The sequence below is a fragment of the Dendrobates tinctorius genome, unplaced genomic scaffold (genome assembly GCF_039654945.1).
Source record: "Dendrobates tinctorius isolate UK_male_01 unplaced genomic scaffold, ASM3965494v1 ptg000032l, whole genome shotgun sequence".
In the NCBI taxonomy this organism is placed as follows: domain Eukaryota; kingdom Metazoa; phylum Chordata; class Amphibia; order Anura; family Dendrobatidae; genus Dendrobates; species Dendrobates tinctorius.
The window spans coordinates 43,122,862-43,141,583 of NW_027361700.1; the positions used below are offsets into that span (position 1 = coordinate 43,122,862).

General features: G+C 42.1%; 1 protein-coding gene across 1 annotated transcript in view; it reads right to left on the reverse strand.

The window, feature by feature from the left end:
* The window catches only part of ITGA2B (integrin subunit alpha 2b), a 212,119-nt gene that overhangs the window by 63,179 nt on the left and 130,218 nt on the right, over window positions 1-18,722 (reverse strand). Inside the window, exon 24 of the mRNA XM_073572841.1 lies at window positions 3,147-3,227. Coding sequence (XP_073428942.1) covers window positions 3,147-3,227 — 81 coding nt within the window. The remainder of the gene's footprint in view (window positions 1-3,146; window positions 3,228-18,722) is intronic.

Below are 18,722 nucleotides of genomic sequence, written 5' to 3' on the forward strand. Positions count from 1 at the left end.
TCAGTGTTTTGTATGTTTTTGTTGCGGCACCTCTGTGTGTGAACAGAGCCCGCTCTGCGCACTCCGGGTGAAGTTGAACCCGTGTGCATCATACCGCCATATTGCTCCTCTGTCATCACTCAGCAGCGGTTGTTACACCTACTGCACGGTGGACCCCGAGCAGCGAACGCACTTTATTATTTATTTTTATTTAGTGCGTTCCGCCGTTCCTAACATGGGACAGTGTGGGGGTCATATTTTGTGCAGCGAATATAGTGAAGGGCAATTATTTATTCAGGGGCTCAGTGTAGGAAAGATTTTTATTCAGGAACATTAAAATGAGACTGCTCTCTTTAAGGGTGTCATGTGGGGATGTGATGCACAAGACCGGAGAAGATGGAAGTCTGCAGAGATGTGCTGTGGATGAGAAAACTGATCATGGCACCTGGACAAGATGAAGAAGAAAAGAAAGAGAACGACTTCAGCGACTACGTCATCTATCAGGTACCTGGATGTAAATGTTTTTTGTTATACTGATTAATGCTCATATTTTTCTTTATGTTAGGAGCATTAAAGGGGTTGTCCAAGTTTATGATGAGACTGCACACTGTACGCACGCTGTCAGAATTCTCTCATGCCTGTGATTTGTATACATGCGATTACACGCTGACTATACATGCATGGCCTCACTCAATGAAAATTAATTGAGCAAAGCCGGACACGTCTAGTCAGAATGTGACCAGAAGTTTACAAATCACATACTTGTGCAAGGGAGAATTATAAAAGTGTGCGGTGCATACACTGTGAGAATTCAGAAACCTGTAGTCACATAGTGTGACTGCACACTTTCATTTCTAACTTGAACAAGCCCTATAATTATAAAATGAAGCCCTGTAGCCAATCCAATCAGCATGTAATATACTCACTGCCAGCATACCTCCCAATTTCTGAAGAAGGGAAAGAGGAACAAAGGCTGCGGTGCGTGCAGCACACCACAGCAAATTTTAGGCCATGCCCTGACCACACCCATTTACAACTAGTCACACCCATGTCTGCACCCAACCGCACCCATTTAGCACTGCTGATCACACTGACTGGTACTGAGGGCACAGTGGCTGGCATTATGGGCACTGTGGCTGGAACTGTGGGCACACTGACAGGTACTGAGGAAAAGAAAGAAAACAGAGAGAGAGAAAGAAAGGAGAGCGAGAGAGAAAGAAAGAACAGAGAGAGAAGAAACGACAGAGAAAGAAGAAAGAACAGTGAGAGAAAGAAAGAGGGGAAAGAAAAAAGAATAGAGAGCGAAAGAAAGAACACAGAGGGAGAAAGAGGGGAAAGAAAGAAAGAGAAAGAAAGAACAGAGAGAAAGAAGGGACAGAAAAAAGAACAGAGAGAGAGAAAGAAAGAAAGAAAGAAAGAAAGAGGGAAAAGAAAGAACAGAGAGAGAACAGATACAAAGAAAGAACAGAGAGAGAAAGAAAGAACAGAGAGAAAGAAAGAGAAAGGAAGAACAGAGAGAGAAAGAAAGAGGGAAGAAAGAAAGAACAGAGAGAGAGAAAGAAAGGGGAAAGAAAGAAAGAAAGAAAGAAAGAAAGAAATAAAAGAGAAAAAGAAAGAAAGAGAAAGAAAGAAAGGAAGAACACAGAGAAAGAAAGAGGGGACAGAAAAAAAGAACAGAGAAAGAAAGAAAGAAAGAAAGAGGGGAAAGAAAGAACAGAGAGAGAACAGATAAAAAGAAAGAATAGAGAGTGAAAGAAAGAAAGAACAGAGAAAGAAAGAGGGGAAAGAAAGAGGGATAAGAAAGATCAGAGAGAGAACAGATACAAAGAAAGAACAGAGAGAGAAAGAAAGAACAGAGAGAAAGAAAGAGAAAGGAAGAACAGAGAGAGAAAGAAAGAGGGAAGAAAGAAAGAACAGAGAGAGAAGGAAAAAACAGAGAGAGAAAGAAAGAGGGGACAGAAAAAAAGAACAGAGGGAGAGTGAAAGAAAGAAAGAGAGGAAAGAAAGAACAGAGAGAGAACAGATAAAAAGAAAGAATAGAGGGAGAAAGAAAGAACAAAGAGAGAAAGAGAAAGGAAGAACAGAGAGAGAAAGAAAGAACAGAGAGAGAGAAAGAAAGGGGAAAGAAAGAACAGAGAGAAAGAAAGAAAGAAAGAAAGAAAGAAAGAAAGAAAGAGGGGAAAGAAAAAAAGAACAGAGAGAGAAAGAAAGAACAGAGAGAGAAAGAAAGAGGGGACAGAAAAAAGAACAGAGGGAGAGCGAAAGAAAGAAAGAAAGAGGGGAAAGAAAGAACAGAGAGAGAAAGAAAGAGGGGAAAGAAAGATAGAAGAGAGAAAGAGAAAGAACAGAGAGAAAGAAAGAGGAGAAAGAAATAGAAAGAGGGGAAAGAAAGAACAGAGAGAGAGAACAAAAGAACTGAGAGAAAAAGAAAGAACAGAGAGAGAGAAAGAAAGAGAGAGGGAAAGAAATAACAGAGAGATAGAAACAGAGAGAGAGAAGGAAAGAACAGAGAAAGAAACAGAGAGAGAAAGAAAGAACTAAAGAAAGATTCTTTAAAGATACTATAGCAGCCCGGCTCCCATTGTAATGCCCACCTGAGCCTGTGCAGGACATATCATGATCCGCTCACATGGCCGGCATCCCCGATTCCAAGGCGATCCCGCTGTCCGTGCTGTCGGAGGAGGACATGGTGATGGATCTGAAGCATGCCCTGAAGTGCCTCCATGGTTCCGTCACAATCTCCTCATGAAATTACCTCATTTCCGGTCAGCTTCCAGCACATCACTTCCGGTGGAATGTGATGTGCGAGTTTTAAAGTGCTCCTCGGGGCTCCGCCGTGTACTCCTGTGTCCGCGGGAAAAGCCCACTTTGTATGCCTCGTACACAGCTATTGCACGGCGAATAAGCCTCCTTACCTTGACAAGCCAGAGCTGGCATGTCACTCTCCACAAGGAGAAACCTTACCCCTTAGACCTCAGTCCAGAGCCTCTCACCTAGCCAGATCAGTTCTCATACTTTGCACTGACGAGAGCCAATAGCTCGAAACATCATGTCTGCATATTGAGATTCTGGTTTGGCTTTTATCCTAAGTCATATTACAAGACTTGAATCTTTATTTTATCAATAGATTACATCCATTTATAAAAATCCCATACAAACATACTTACCCTCTGAGGTCAAGTGACATTTTCACTACGATGTCCAAGTGTACCCAAACTATAGGGCTGCTTGAGTTGTGGCTGTTTCGGCTGAAAAGTAATAATACTTATAAGCTTTCATGTTTTAATTTCAATATGTGGCAACATTATTGACCTATACACTTTATGCTCAAGTTAATGGCGCTAAGCAGTTTCACACCAGACACTACTAATGGGCAAGAGTGGTGCTCTTTCTGGGAAAAAAAATACAGTTAAATTTCTTTTCTAATCTTGTACAGTCCATTTATGTTCATCCTTAACCCCTTCACCCCCAAGGGTGGTTTGCACGTTCATGACCGGGCCAATTTTTACAATTCTGACCACTGTACCTTTATGAGGTCATAACTCTGGAACGCTTCCATGGATCCCGGTGATTCTGACAATGTTTTCTCGTGACATATTGTACTTCATGTTAGTGGTAAAATTTCATTCAAATAACTTGCGTTTATTTGTGAGAAAAACGGAAATTTGGCGAAAATTTTGAAAATTTCGCAATTTTCTAACTTTGAATTTTTATGCCCTTAAATCACAGAGATACGGCACACAAAAAACTTGATAACTAACATTTCCCACATGTTTACTTTACATCAGCACAATTTTGGAACCAAAATTTTTTTTTGTTAGGAAGTTATAAGGGTTAAAAGTTGACCAGCGATTTCTCATTTTTACAACACCATTTTATTTTTAGGACCACATCACATTTGTGTCACGGGGGCTTAGTTCAACTAAGGCTGAAATACCCGGGGCCCCTGTGGTGTCCCTTTTACTAGGGGAAACCCTGTCTGACCCTCAACCCAGGGTTTTTGCTGAAGGTGCAAATGCCTGAGCCTCCGACCTTTCCTTATCTCCTGCTCAGCCCTGCACTTAACCCTCCACCCTCCACCCAGTGAGGAGTCACACCACCAAAGCTCCCACACAAATAATGACAGACAGGGAGAACTTAAACTGCACTGCGCCGCACACACACAGGAATAAACAGTAATGTGAACAGGGCACAACTAAACACAAATATGGGAAGGAGAAAGGATAACGACGGATCATACGACACCAGATATGAATCTCTCTCTCTTGAACACCTCCACTCCAGACCGGAACCACTTGGTATGAAACACAAGCTATAATCGGCGACGCCCATATGCCAGTATGACTATTTAAAGACCGTGGGCGTGACTAACCTTCCAACCTGGTCTCCAGCAGGATTAACCCCCGAGAGCCTGAAGATCAAACCGGCGCCACTGAGGCTATAGTGGCTGGAGGTGGAACTACCTCTGCCTGCCGGATGCTGTGGTGTGAACAGCGTCCGACATGACAATTTGAAGCCACTTTGAGGGGTCTATATGATAGAAAATACCCAAAAGTGACACCATTCTAAAAACTGCACCCCTTAAGGTGCTCAAAACCACATTCAAGAAGTTTATTAACCCTTTAGGTGCGTCACAGGAATTTTTTTGAATATTTAAAAAAAAATGAACTTCTAACTTTTTTTCATTAAAAAAATACTTCAGGTTCAATTTTTTTTTATTTTACCAAAGGTAACAGGAGAAATTGAACTGCAAAAGTTATTGTGCAATTTGTCCTGAGTACGCAGATACCTGATATGTGGGGGGGAACGACTGTTTCGGCGCATGGCAGAGCTCAGAATGGAAGGACTTTTTTGACTTTTTCAATGCAAAATTGGCTGGAATTCAGATTGGACGCCATGTCACGTTTGGAGAGTCCCTGATGTACCTAAACAGTGGAAACCTCCTACAAGTGACCCCATTTTGGAAATTAGACCCCCCAAGGAACTTATCTAGATATGTGGTGAGAACTTTGAACCCACAAGGGCTTTACAGAAGTTTATAACGTACAGCGGTACAATTAAAAAATCATATTTTTTCCACAAAAATGATCTTTTCACCCCAATTTTTATTTTCCCAAGGGTAACAGGACCCTAAAAGTTATTGTGCAATTTGTCCTGAGTACGCTGATACCCCACATGTGGGGGTAAACCACTATTTGGGCGCATGGCAGAGCTCGGAAGGGAAGCAGCGCCATTTGACGTTTTTGGCTGGAATTGAGATCGGACACGATGTCGCGTTTGGAAAACCCCTGATGTACCAAAACAGTGGAAACCCCCCACAAATGACACCATTTTGGAAACTAGACCCCCTAAGGAACTTATCTAGATGTGTGGTGAGAACTTTGAACCCCCATGGGCTTCACAGAAGTTTATAACATAAAGCCATACAATTAAAAAATCATATTTTTTCCACAAAAATGATCTTTTCACCCTCAATTCTTATTTTTCCAAGGGTAACAGGACCCTAAAAGTTATTGTGCAATTTGTCCTGAGTACGCTGATACCCCACATGTGGGGGTAAACCACTATTTGGGCGCATGGCAGAGCTCGGAAGGGAAGCAGCGCCATTTGACGTTTTGGGCTGGAATTGAGATCGGACACCATGTCGCGTTTGGAAAACTCCTGATGTACCAAAACAGTGGAACCCCCCCACAAATGACACCATTTTGGAAACTAGACCCCCTAAGGAACTTATCTAGATGTGTGGTGAGCACTTTGACCCCCCCAGTGCTTCACAGAAGTTTATAACACCCGGGCGTGAAAATAAAAAATTCGTATTTTTTCCACAAACATGATCTTTTAGTCACCATTTTTTTATTTTCCCAAGGGTACCAGGAGAAATTGGACCCCAAAAGTTGTTGTCCAATTTGTCCTGAGTATGCTGATACCCCATATGTGGGAGAAAACTACTGTATGGGCACACATCGGGGCTCGGAAGGGAAGTAGTGACGTTTTGGAATGCAGACTTTGATGGAATGGTCTGCGGGTGTCATGTTGCCTTTGGAGAGCCCCTAATGTACCTAAACAGTGGAAACCCCCCACAAATGACCCCGTTTTGAAAACTAGACCCACTAAGGAACGTATCTAGATGTGAGGTGAGCACTTTGAACCCCCAAGGGCTTCACAGAAGTTTATAATGCCAGGGCATGAAAATAAAAAAATCGTATTTTTTCCACAAACATGATCAATTAGTCCCCAATTTTTTCATTTTCCCAAGGGTAACAGGAGAAATTGGACCCCAAAAGTTGTTGTCCAATTTGTCCTGAGTACGCTGACACCCCATATGTGGGAGAAAACTACTGTATGGACACACGTCGGGGCTCGGAAGGGAAGCAGTGACGTTTTGGAATGCAGACTTTGATGGAATGGTCTGCGGGTGTCATGTGCGTTTGGAGAGCCCCTGATGTACCTAAACTATTGAAACTCCCCACAAGTGACCCCATTTTGGACACTAGACCCCCCACGGAACTTATCTAGATGTGTGGTGAGCACTTTGAACCCCCAAGTGCTTCACAGAAGTTTATAACACTCGGATGTGAAAATAAAAAAATCATTTTTTTCCACAAAAATGATATTTTTGCCCCCAATTTTTTATTTTCCTAAGGGTAACAGGAGAAATTGGACCCCAAAAATTGTTTTGCAATTTGTCCTGAGTAGGCTGATACCCTACATGTGGGGGTAAAACACTGTTTGGGCGCATAGCAGAGCTTGGAAGGGAAGGAGCACCATTTGACTTTTTCAACTCAGAATTGGCTGGAATTGAGATCAGACACCATGTTGCATTTGGAGAGCCCCTGATGTGCCCAAACAGTGGAAACCCCCAATTCTAACTCCAACCCGAACCCCAACATACACCTTATCCTAACCCTAGCCCTAACCCTAGCCCTAACCCTAACCCTAGCCCTAACCCTAACCCTAGCCCTAGCCCTAGCCCTAACCCTAACCCTACCCTAACCCTAACCCTACCCCAACACACCCCTAGCCCTAACCCTAATGGAAAAATGGAAATAAATACATTTTTTTTATTTTATTATTTTTCCCTAACTAAGGGGGTGATAACGGGGGGTTTGATTTACTATTTATGGCGGTTTTTATGTTTGGCGGCTGTCGCACGCTAAAAGACGCTTTTTATTGTAAAAATAGTTTTTGCATCACCACATATTGAGAGCTATAATTTTTCCGTATTTTGACCCACCGAGTCATGTGAGGTCTTATTTTTTGCGGGACGAGTTGACGTTTTTATTGGTACCATTTTCGGGCACGTGAAATTTTTTGATCGCTTTTTATTCCGATTTTTGGGACGCAGAATGAACAAAAACCAGCGTTTCATGAATTTCTTTTGGGGGGGGGTGCGTTTACACCGTTCCGCGTGCGGTAAAATTGATAAAGCGGTTTTATTGATCGGGTCAGTACGGTTACAGCGATACCTCATTTAGGTCGTTTTTTATGTTTTTGTCGGTTTTATGCAATGAAAACTATTTTATATAAAAAATAATTATTTTTGCATCGCTTTATTCAGCGAGCTATAACTTTTTTATTTTTTCGCTGATGATGCTGTGTGGCAGCTCGTTTTTTGTGGGACAAGATGACGTTTTCAGCGGTACCATGGCTATTTATATGCGTCTTTTTGATCGCGCGTTATTACACTTTTTGTTTGGCGGTATGATAATAAATCATTATTTTTTGCTTCGTTTTTTATTTTTATTTTTTAAGGGGTTCGCTAAAGGGGTTAACTAATGGGACAGTTTTATAGGGCAGGTCGTTACGGACGCGGCGATACCTAATATGTGTACTTTTATTGTTTTTTTTTTTTATTATTTCCAAAAAATGGATTTATTGGGGGAATATTTTTTTTTTTTTTCTAATTTATTTGGCGATTTTTTTTTTTTTATTATTTTTACACTTTTTTTAATTTTTTTTTTTACTTTATTAAATAGTCCCAGGTGGGACATCACTGTCCTGTGACAGATCGCTGATCTGTCACATCACAGATCACTGTGACAGATCAGCGATCTGACACAGGCAGTGCAGAAGGCTTCCTCATGCCTGCGCTTTGCAGGCACTGAGGAAGCCAGCTTCCGCAGGCCCCCGAAGGCCCCCGTCGCCATCTTGGATTCGGGGGCCTGGAGGAAGGGAGTCCCCCGCAGCAGCGCTGCACATTGCGCTGCCGTGGGGGGCTCAGGGAAGCACGGAGGGAGCCCCCTCCCTGCCGATGCTTCCCTTTAACCCCCGGTACACCGCGATCGTGTTTGATCGCGGTGTGCAAGGGGTTAACGTGTCGGGGGCGGTCCGTGACCGCCCCTGACACATTGTGCCGGGTGTCAGCTGTGATAATCAGCTGACACCCGGCCGCGATCAGCGGCGCTCACCACGTGGGCGCCGCTGATCGCGCCGACGTACTATCCCGTCCCCGGTCATACGGGCCCGGGTACCGTGGACGGGATAGTACGTCGGATGGCAGAAAGGGGTTAAATTACCAAAATATTTGGTAAGGGACAGAATGGCTCTTGCTGGAGTACCTTATACAGGGTTATTTACATCTCTATTATGTAATACTGAATAGGTAAAGAAGAACATAACCTATGGGGGCTACCAAAAAGGCTACAAACAACCTACTTATAAGATTATTTTCCATTTTCTGCCATATGACTGATAATTCTACAGCTGAACAAAAAGTTTATCAAAAACCTGGTCCAGCGGTCATGTTGGTAGTCTGTGGTTGCCTAACCTGCTAGGTCCTGAGATCCCTGGCACCTCCTCTGATTAGAAGACTCGGCACCCTTTCATGCATGTCACAATGATAGCAAGGGTTCAGGAAGTCTTTTTGCTCAATTACAGAAAATTCAGAATTGAAAAAAGTCATTTGCATTTACAGTCATGATAAAAGCACGCCCTATTTGAATTTTATGGTCCTTAAATAGGTCCTTAAAATATCTTAAAATCAGGTAAATACAACCTCAGATAAACAATCCTTCTAAACAAACAATACTTGTTTTGTCTCCCTCTAAATGTATTATTCTGACTAACTACAGTGCTGTGCAAATTAATGGGGACAAAGGATTTTTTTAAATAAAATCGTAAGTTGGTTACCAGTCATTGATTCAAACCAGTTTTAACTGCTTTGAACAGGCACTCGCACTTGTTCAAAGCAGTTAAAACTGGTTTGAATCACTGACTGGTAACCATTTTACAATTTTACGTAAAAAAATGCTTTGTCCCAATTAATTTGCACAGCACTGTAGGCTGCAAGTCTGGGGCTCTTGATACACCATTTCTAAGCTGTCTCTATGTATCATTACTCACACAAAGAGATTTCATCAGATAGCTTGACTCAACTGCACGTAGGAAGATTCCAGAAGACGGGTTATTTTCAGGCTGAATTCTTGAATATTCAATTACAGTAACTGCAATGATTGCAGTAGGTAAAAAAGACTATTCTAAACCAGAGCTGCTAGACATGTACTTTCTAAGATGGTGGACACAGAATAAGGAAGAAAAAGAAGGGGGGTTGCTGAAATCAGAGCAAGGAGGCAGACAGGGAGAGAGGGATGACAAATGTCTAAAAGGGAAACCTTATTGTGTTACAATAGGACAACAATGCAATACTGTATGATTCCAAAGTTGTGGGACATGATGTATTCTCATGAGCTTGAACATTTAACCCCTTAGTAACAGAGCCAATGCGGTATTTAATGACCAAGTCAATTTTTACAATTCTGACCACTGTCACTTTATGAAGTTATAGCTTTAGGACGCTTCAACGGATCCCACTGATTCTGAGAGTGTTTTTTCGTGACATAGTTTACTTCATGTTAGTGGTAAAATTTCTTCGATTTACCTTGCATTTATTTATGAAAAAATTTAAATTTGGCATAAATTTTGAAAATTTTGCAATTTTCAAAATTTTAATTTTTGTACCCTTAAATCAGAGAGTGTTGTCACACAAAAATAGTTCATAAATAACATTTACCACATGTCAACTTTACATAAGCACAATTTTGGAAACATATTTTTTTTTGTTAGGACATTATAAGAGTTAAACGTTACCCAGCGATTTCTCATTTTTCCAACAAAATTTACGAAACAATTTTTTTAGGGACCACCTCACATTTGAAGTGAGTTTGGGGGGGTCAATATAACAGAAAATACCCAAAAGTGACACCATTCTAAAAACTGCACCCCTCAAGGTGCGCAAAACCATATTCAAGAAGTTTATTAACCATTCAGGTGCTTCACGAGAACTAAAGCAATGTGGAAGGAAAAAATGAACATTTTACTTTTTTTCACAAGAAATTTACTTTGGAACCATTTTTTTTATTTTTACAAGGGTATCAGGAGAAAATGGACCACACAATTTGTTGTGCAATTTCTCCTGAGTACAACAATACCCCGAATGTGGGAGAAAGCCACTGTTTGGGCACATGGCAGGGTTCAGAAGGGAGGGAGCACTGCTTGACTTTATGAGCGAAAAATAGGCTGAAATCAATGGTGGTGCCATGTTGCGTTTCGAGACCCCTTGATGTACCTAAACAGTAGAACCTCCTAATTCAAACTCCAACCCTAACCTCAACTGACCCCTAACCCTAATCCCAACCCTAACCACAACACTAACCTCAACACACACCTAACCCTAATCCCAACCCCAGCCATAGCCCTAACCACAAACCTAACCGTAACACACCCCTAATCCCAACCCTAACCGCCATCTCAACCATAACCACAACACTAACCCTAGCTCAACTCTAACTTTAACCCAACCCTAACCCTAGCCCAACCCTAACTTTAGCCCAATCCTAACCCTGGCCTCAACCCTAACCCTAGCCCAACCCTAACTTTAGCCCAACCCTAACCCTAATGGAAAACTGGAAATAAATAATATTTTTAATTTTATTATTTTTTCCTAACTATGTAGGTGATAAAGGGGGGTTTGATTTACTATTTTTCATTATTTTGATCACTGTGATTGGGTCTATCACAGTGATCAAAATTAACCAATAGGAAAAATTTCCTATTGTTGCTGGGTGTGCATGCACCTGCCATTTTCTTCCCGGAAGAAAACGCCGCCGGCCGGGGAACATCATGGGGGGATGCAGGAGGATACAGGGACACTGGAGGTACCACGGGATCGGGGGACCCCATCCATTTCTGTCTCCCTTAATGATGCAATCACATCAGAGGAGAGATAAATTAAATGGGAAATCAGACTTTTTTTGCGGTTGCTGTTATTCTGTTAATAATGGCGATCGCAACTCCGGAGTCAGTAAGAACTGACCCAAATCATGTTCTCTGTGGTCTCAGCTACCCCTGGTAGCCGAGACCCTGGAGAAATTCCGACGCTGGGGGCGCTATACACTTATTTCTCAGCACTGTTAAAAAGCGGCGCTGAGGCATAAATACCCTTAATTGCCACCGTTAAAAGGCGTATCAGTGGCTGTTAAGGGGTTAACATGCTAATTGAGGCTTTGAGAGTCTGAGCTGTAGATCTTTGGGATTTTTTTTGCAATTTCTCTGAACATTTCATGATTTGACCTCGGGGTAAATTTACTGGGATGACTGTCTTGATAATTTTCCACTTAGGAATAGTCTTTGCACTGTAGAATTATGGTCTCCATTTTGTTAAAAATGTCCTTTAAAGCCTTCCCAGACTGATGGACAACAAGGTTATGTGCACACAATGCAGATTTGTTGCGTTTCCGCAGCGTTTTTTTTCTGTGAGGAAATGCACCAAAAACGCAAAGGATTACTAAAGCAAGGTTAATCAATCAGAATCCAGAACTGTTGTGCACATGATGCGGAAAATTCCATCCTTATTCGCAGCATTTTATTTTCCGCAGCATGTCAATTCTTTTTGCAGATCTGCAGCGTCTTTCACCCATTGAATTCCATTGAGTCACTCAAATCTGCAGCAAAAACACAGGTGTAAAAAGGTTTGCGGATTTGATGCGGATTTGGTGCCAAAAACGCAACAAATTTGTAAAAGGACATGATGTCAGAAGGAGGAAGAGTGTGTGGGCAGAGAATCTAGATTAGAGCCTATCTTGGATAATAGAAAAAATTGGCTCAACAGGACTGGATTTTCCTTTTCTTTTTCTTTTTCAAAAGAAATCATACAAAATAAAATTTTCATGGTCAACATGACCCAGTCGACGTGTTTCGACTGTACTAAGCAGTCATACTCATGAGGGGTAGCATTTATAATAATAATAATACATTTTATTTCTATAGTGCCAACATATTCCACAGCACTTTACATTTCAGAGGGGACTTGTACAGACAATAGACATTACAGCATAACAATAGTCACATAGATCATAACAGATACCAAGAGGAATGAGGGCCCTGCTCGCAAGCTTACAATCTATGAGGAAAAAAGGTAGACACGAAAGGTGGGTGGTAACAATTGCCCTGATTGTTTGGACCAGCATTTAGGTACATTTAATCTAAGTACATTTCTCAAAGTACCTGGCAGTTATTTCATGGCAGAAGCTAACACTCATCTCTATTCTCTTCATACAGGTATATAGCTAATTCAACTGCTACATAGATCCTGCATGTGTCCAGTCATTCCTAATCATATTTGCAAGCATATGTTAATGGTATACAGCTAATTCAACTGCTACATAGATCCTGCATGTGTCCAGTCATTCCTATTCATCTCTGCAAGCATACAGTATGTTAATGGTATATAGCTAATTCAACTGCTACATAGATCCTGCATGTGTCCAGTCATTCCTATTCATCTCTGCAAGCATATGTTAATGGTATATAGCGAATTCATCTTACTCTGCTTGTCCCTTTATGCTGTGAGGTCATGTAACTTTTTCAAAGAGGTTTATGAACCAAGTAGGCCTGCATATTGTTTATTTGTCTCTTCATTTATTGTCTCCTGCTGTCTTTAATTACATCAAAATATGGGGCTGCCTAGATTAATAGCATTTCCAAAAAAGCATGTATCAAAAAGGAGAGAAAGGAAGCTATATGCCATAAAAATTCAAGAATGTTATTAATATAAATTAAAATTACAATGCAGATAAAATATAATCAATAGGGACAGCAAATGCAAAAAAGTAGCCACAAGAAAGGACACAGTGTCAAAAAGTGTATGCTCACTGCACAATAGATTCCTGTTAATTAATATTACTATGCGGCCAAAGAGTAGTGGGTAAGTATGTATGTCATTAAATATAAGTAGCAAAATATCAGCTTCCAAGAAAGTACCATATATCTTTAGGCCAAATATAGAAAAGATCATGTATGTTACATCAAAAGGATCAAAACAGCTATCCACTTGCTCAAGGTCAAAGAATGAAGACAAAGCTTGTACATGAATTGGTATTATACCAAAATAAATGCTGATAATTAGAAGTCATGTAATAAAGACCAAAGGGAAGGAATGAATGTTAGCAGAAAATAGACGCTGTACACTCCGACGGTGGCACTCCGACGCGCATTTCACGTGTAACTTTATCCAGAGGATCTATTGTGCAGTGAACATACACTTTTTGACACTGTGTCCTTTCTTGTGGCTACTTTTTTGGATTTGCTGTTCCTGTTGATTATATTTTATCTGCATATTCATTTTAATTTATATTAATAAAATTCTTCCATTTTTATGGCATATAGATTCCTTTCTCTTCTTTTTGATGCTGTCTTAACTTAGTTGATTGCTAATGAGGTAAAATAGTGAGAGATCTCCTATATATTCAGACATAGCTTGTGAATGCATCTATGTAGGGGTAGCATTAATGTACAGTACATTTAATCTAAGTACATTTATCAAAGTAAATGCCAGATATTTCATGGCAGTTAGACAGGGCAGGAGACATGTAAGACAATTAAACAAACCTATTCCCAGGACATTTAGATTGCAACAAATATTCACCATATGCATTTGTATAATTTATATCCTGGCTGCTGCATACACTCACATCCACCATCCTTGCATTCACTCTTTACACTCCATCCATATCGGTCTCTCAGTCCTCTCATCTCCTATGTATAGCACTCACGCTCTTTTCACATTGCTAAACTGCACAGATCCATTCAGTCCCACCATCCAACAAAAGAGACACGCTCAAAAATCACGTAACCATCTGCTTACTCTATCTATTCTCCTAGTCGTAGGAGATATCTCTCCCAACCCCCCCATGTTATAGTAAGTCAAACCCCTCAACTGCTACACTCAGAAACCCCTCAAATCTCATTAATATTCCCTGCATGCCCTCTGTCTCTTAATTGTGCCCTTTGGAATTCTCGCTCAGTGTGTAATAAACTCTCCTTCATCCATGACTCCTTCCTTTTTGAGTCTCTTAACCTTCTGGCTCTTACGGAAATCTGGATCCAGCAGTCAAACACCTCCGTTGCTGCTGCTCTTTCATATGGTGGACTACACTTCTCTCATACGCCAGTATCAGGCAACAGAGCTGGTGGAGGCATTGGTCTATCACCCAAATGTACCTTTCAGGTTATTCCTCAAGTACCCTCACTTATCTTCCCTTCTTTTGAGGTCCATGCGGTCATACTCTACATGCCCTTCTCCATGCAAGTGGCGGTGGTGTAACGTCCTTCGGGACCCTCCCATTAATTCCTGGATTACTTTACCCCTTGGCTTCCACATTTTCTCTCCTGTGACATCCCCACCCTCATCATGGGTGATTTCAACATCCCCATTGCTTTTCCCCTCTCCCCATCTGCTACTCACCTTTTATCTCTAACCTTCACTTTCGGCCTTTCACAGCTTACTAACTCTTCTACGCATGAAGACGGAAACTCCCTCGACTTGGTCTTCTCCCGGCTTTGCTCAGTGGATGATTTTACAAGCTCCCCTCTCCCACTTTCTGATCACAACCTTCTTTCTTTCTCTATCAAGAACTGCCATCCCGCTCAGGTCACCCCCACTTTCCACACTTATAGAAATATACAGGCCATTAGCACCCAGAAACTTATGAAGAACTTGCAGTCATCATTGGCCCCTATCTCCTCCCTCTCATGTCCTGATTCTGCACTGAAGCATTACAATGAAACACTGCAGAGTGCCCTGGATGAAACTGCACCTCCTATACATAGAACAACTTGGCACAGATGGCGACAACCCTGGCACACTCTGCAAACACGTTTCCTGCAGCTGCTCCAGGTGCGCCGAACATCAGTGGAGAATATCCAATCTACCCGAAGATTTCATCCATTATAAATTTATGCTTAAAACATACAACACTGCCCTTTACCTCTAAAAAAAAACCTATTTCAACACCCTCATCACCTCACTATCCAATAACCCAAAACATCTCTTTGAAACTTTTCATTCCCTTCTCAACCCGAGAGTGCAGGCCCCAACCGTGGATCTCCAAGCTGACGATCTGGCCAATTACTTCAAAGAAAAAATTGACCATATCTGACAGGAAATTTTCTCCCAATCCCCTCTGTTGTGAGTTAATTTTCCCCTTCATTACTGAGGCCCGAGGAACTCCCTCTTCTGGTAAAGAAAGGTAGTGAGCCTGATTATCAAACACCTGAGGCTGATGATGATGACTGGCTGAGTGGAGTTACTGACTGGATATAAGGCTGCCGACACCCTTCTGCCCTGCGGGTGATTTCTCTGTGGGATCCTTGGAGACCAGTCTGAATTCCTGCTCCTCTAAAGCTAAGTTTGCTGCTCGGCCTTTTGCTTTGGTGCTTTGACTTTGTTTTGCTTTGTTTTTCTGGATTTCTGCCATTCCCTGCTGGGGTGTGCTGAATTCATTTAGCTCTGTCTTCTGAAAATACCTGAGTGCTGATTTAGTTTTTGAAGCCTAGCTGCTTCAGGGCCTTTTTCATATCAGCTTGTTGGCTTATGTCTTTGATAGGGTTTTGGCAGATTGCAGACAGCAGCCTTCCTGTCCTTTCCTATCTCGGTAGTTTTGGGCCCCGTCTTTGCTCAGTCTTTCTGTCTGTGTTGGTATTTTCATCTTGCTTCACCGTCATTATATGTTGGGGGCTGCCTATTGCTTTGGGGTCTGCTCTGGGGCAGTTTAGATTTCCCCTTTCTTTCTTTAGGCCTATGTAATTCTCCGGCTGTGATCGAGGGGTCTAGGGCATCGCAGGAACCCCCACGGCTACTGCTAGTTGTGTTGATAGGTTCAGGGGTCTGCAATCTGATAGTTGCCAACTTCTCTGGTTTTCTGGACTTAGCTTGTATTTCTGCTTTTGCCTCCTACGGTGACTCATTCATAACAGAATCACCCGCCATACCGCAGATCCTAGAGTACTCAATAGCAGGAAAGAATTGTAAAAAAAAAAAAGTGTGTATATTTTTTCCTCTATATCTCTGAGGCCGTAGGGGGAAGTTTTTTTCTCTCAATGGAGATAAAGCAATTGTCTGATCATGTGGAGCAGCTCGCTGCGGAAGTGCGGGGAATTTCCGCCTACCTTGCTCATTCACATGCTGCTGAACCAAAGATTCCTACACCTGATGTATTTTTTGGGGATCAGTCTAAATTTTTGAATTTTAAAAATAATTGTAAATTATTTTTTGCCTTGAAGCCTAACTCGTCAGGGAGCTCCGCGCAGCAGGTTAAAATTGTCATCTCTTTGCTGCGTGGCGATCCCCAGGATTGGGCGTTTTCTTTGAAACCAGATGATCCTATTCTGACTAATGTGAACGCATTCTTTCAAGCTTTGGGGTTGTTGTATGACGAACCTAATGCCATTGATCAGGCTGAAAAGACCCTGCTGGCATTGAGCCAGGGTCTTGATTCTGCAGAATTGTACTGTCAAAAATTCCGAAAGTGGGCAGTACTTACTACCTGGAATGATAATGCCTTGGCTGCTCTCTTTCGGAAGGGGTTGTCAGAAGCCGTAAAAGATACTATGGTGGGATTTCCTGTTCCCTCTGGTCTTGACGATTCTATGTCATTAGCCATTCAGGTTGATCGGCGTTTGCGCGAACGCAAAGCTGCACGAGAGAACAAATGTCTGAACCTATGCAATGTGATAGAGTTTTTTCCAGAGAGCAGCGTCAGGAGTTCAGAAGGCGTAATAAGTTGTGTTTTTTCTGTGGAGAAGCCTCGCATATTATTTCTGTCTGTCCTAAACGAGAGAAACGCTTTGCACACACGTTTTCTGTTGGGGGTGTTCAACCTAAGTTTCTTCTGGCTATTACTCTGATCTGCTCCCTGTCCACATTTTCCGCCAAGGCTTTTGTGGATTCGGGAGCAGCCCTAAACCTAATGGACTTGGATTTTGCTAAACGTTGTGGATTTCCGATGACACCTCTGCAGATGCCTATCCCTTTGAGGGGGATTGATGCTACTCCTTTGGCTAAAAATAAACCCCAGTTTTGGACCCAGGTGGTAATGCGGGTCGCCCCAGACCATCAAGAAAATTGCAGATTTTTGGTGTTGCATAATCTGCATGATACTATTGTTCTGGGGTTTCCCTGGTTACAGATTCATAATCCAGTGTTGGATTGGAAATCTGTGTCTGTGGTGAGTTGGGGTTGTCGGTGTGCCTTTAGTGAGGCTCCGGTGTTTTCCACCTCTCCTCAGTCGCATGATGTTCCTGATTATTTGGCGGACTTTTATGATGTATTTAGTGAGAATGAGTCTGCGTCTCTGCCTCCTCATAGGAGTTATGACTGTGCAATTGAACTGAGCCCGGGGTGTAAATTTCCCAAGGGTCGGCTCTTCAATTTATCTGTACCCGAGCACGAGGCTATGCGATCCTATATTAAGGAGGCGTTGGAGAAGGGTCATATTAGACCATCCTCGTCACCCTTAGGTGCCGGGGTTTTTTTTGTAGCCAAAAAGGATGGATCATTAAGACCTTGTATTGATTATCGTGCCCTCAACAAAATTACTGTTAAATATCAGTATCCGTTACCCCTGATTTCTGATCTATTTTCCAGAGTTAAAGGTGCTTGCTGGTTTACCAAGCTTGACCTCAGGGGGGCGTATAATCTTATTCGCATTAAGCATGGGGATGAATGGAAGACGGCGTTTAATACTCCGGAGGGACATTTTGAGTACCTGGTGATGCCTTTTGGGCTCACTAATGCCCCTTCTGTCTTCCAGTGCTTCATGAACGATATTTTCCGAGATTTTGTCGATAAATTTTTGATTATCTATCTGGATGATATTTTGATCTTCTCCAAGGATTGGGATTCTCATGTGGAACATGTTCGGACTGTGTTCCGGATCTTGAGGGAGAATTCCCTGTGTGTCAAAGGATCTAAATGCCTTTTTGGAGTACAGAGGATTTCTTTTTTGGGATTTATTTTGCCCCCGTCAACTATTGAAATGGACCCGGCCAAGGTACAGGCCATTCACGATTGGGTTCAGCCCACTTCTTTGAAGGCCCTCCAGAAGTTTTTGGGTTTTGCTAATTTTTATCGGAAATTTATAGCAAAATTTTCTAGTATTGCCAAGCCATTGACTGATTTGACTAAAAAGGGTGCTGATGTGTTAAATTGGTCTCCGGAGGCTGTTTCTTCCTTTCAGGAGCTGAAGCAAAGATTCACCTCCGCCCCGGTTTTGCGGCAACCTGATGTCTCACCTCCATTCCAGGTAGAGGTGGATGCTTCTGAGATTGGTGCAGGAGCTGTTTTGTCCCAAAAGGATCCTGTAACTTCTAAAATGAATCCCTGTGCTTTCTTTTCCCGAAAGTTCTCTCCATCTGAACGTAACTATGATGTGGGGAATAGGGAACTGTTGGCCATGAAATGGGCATTT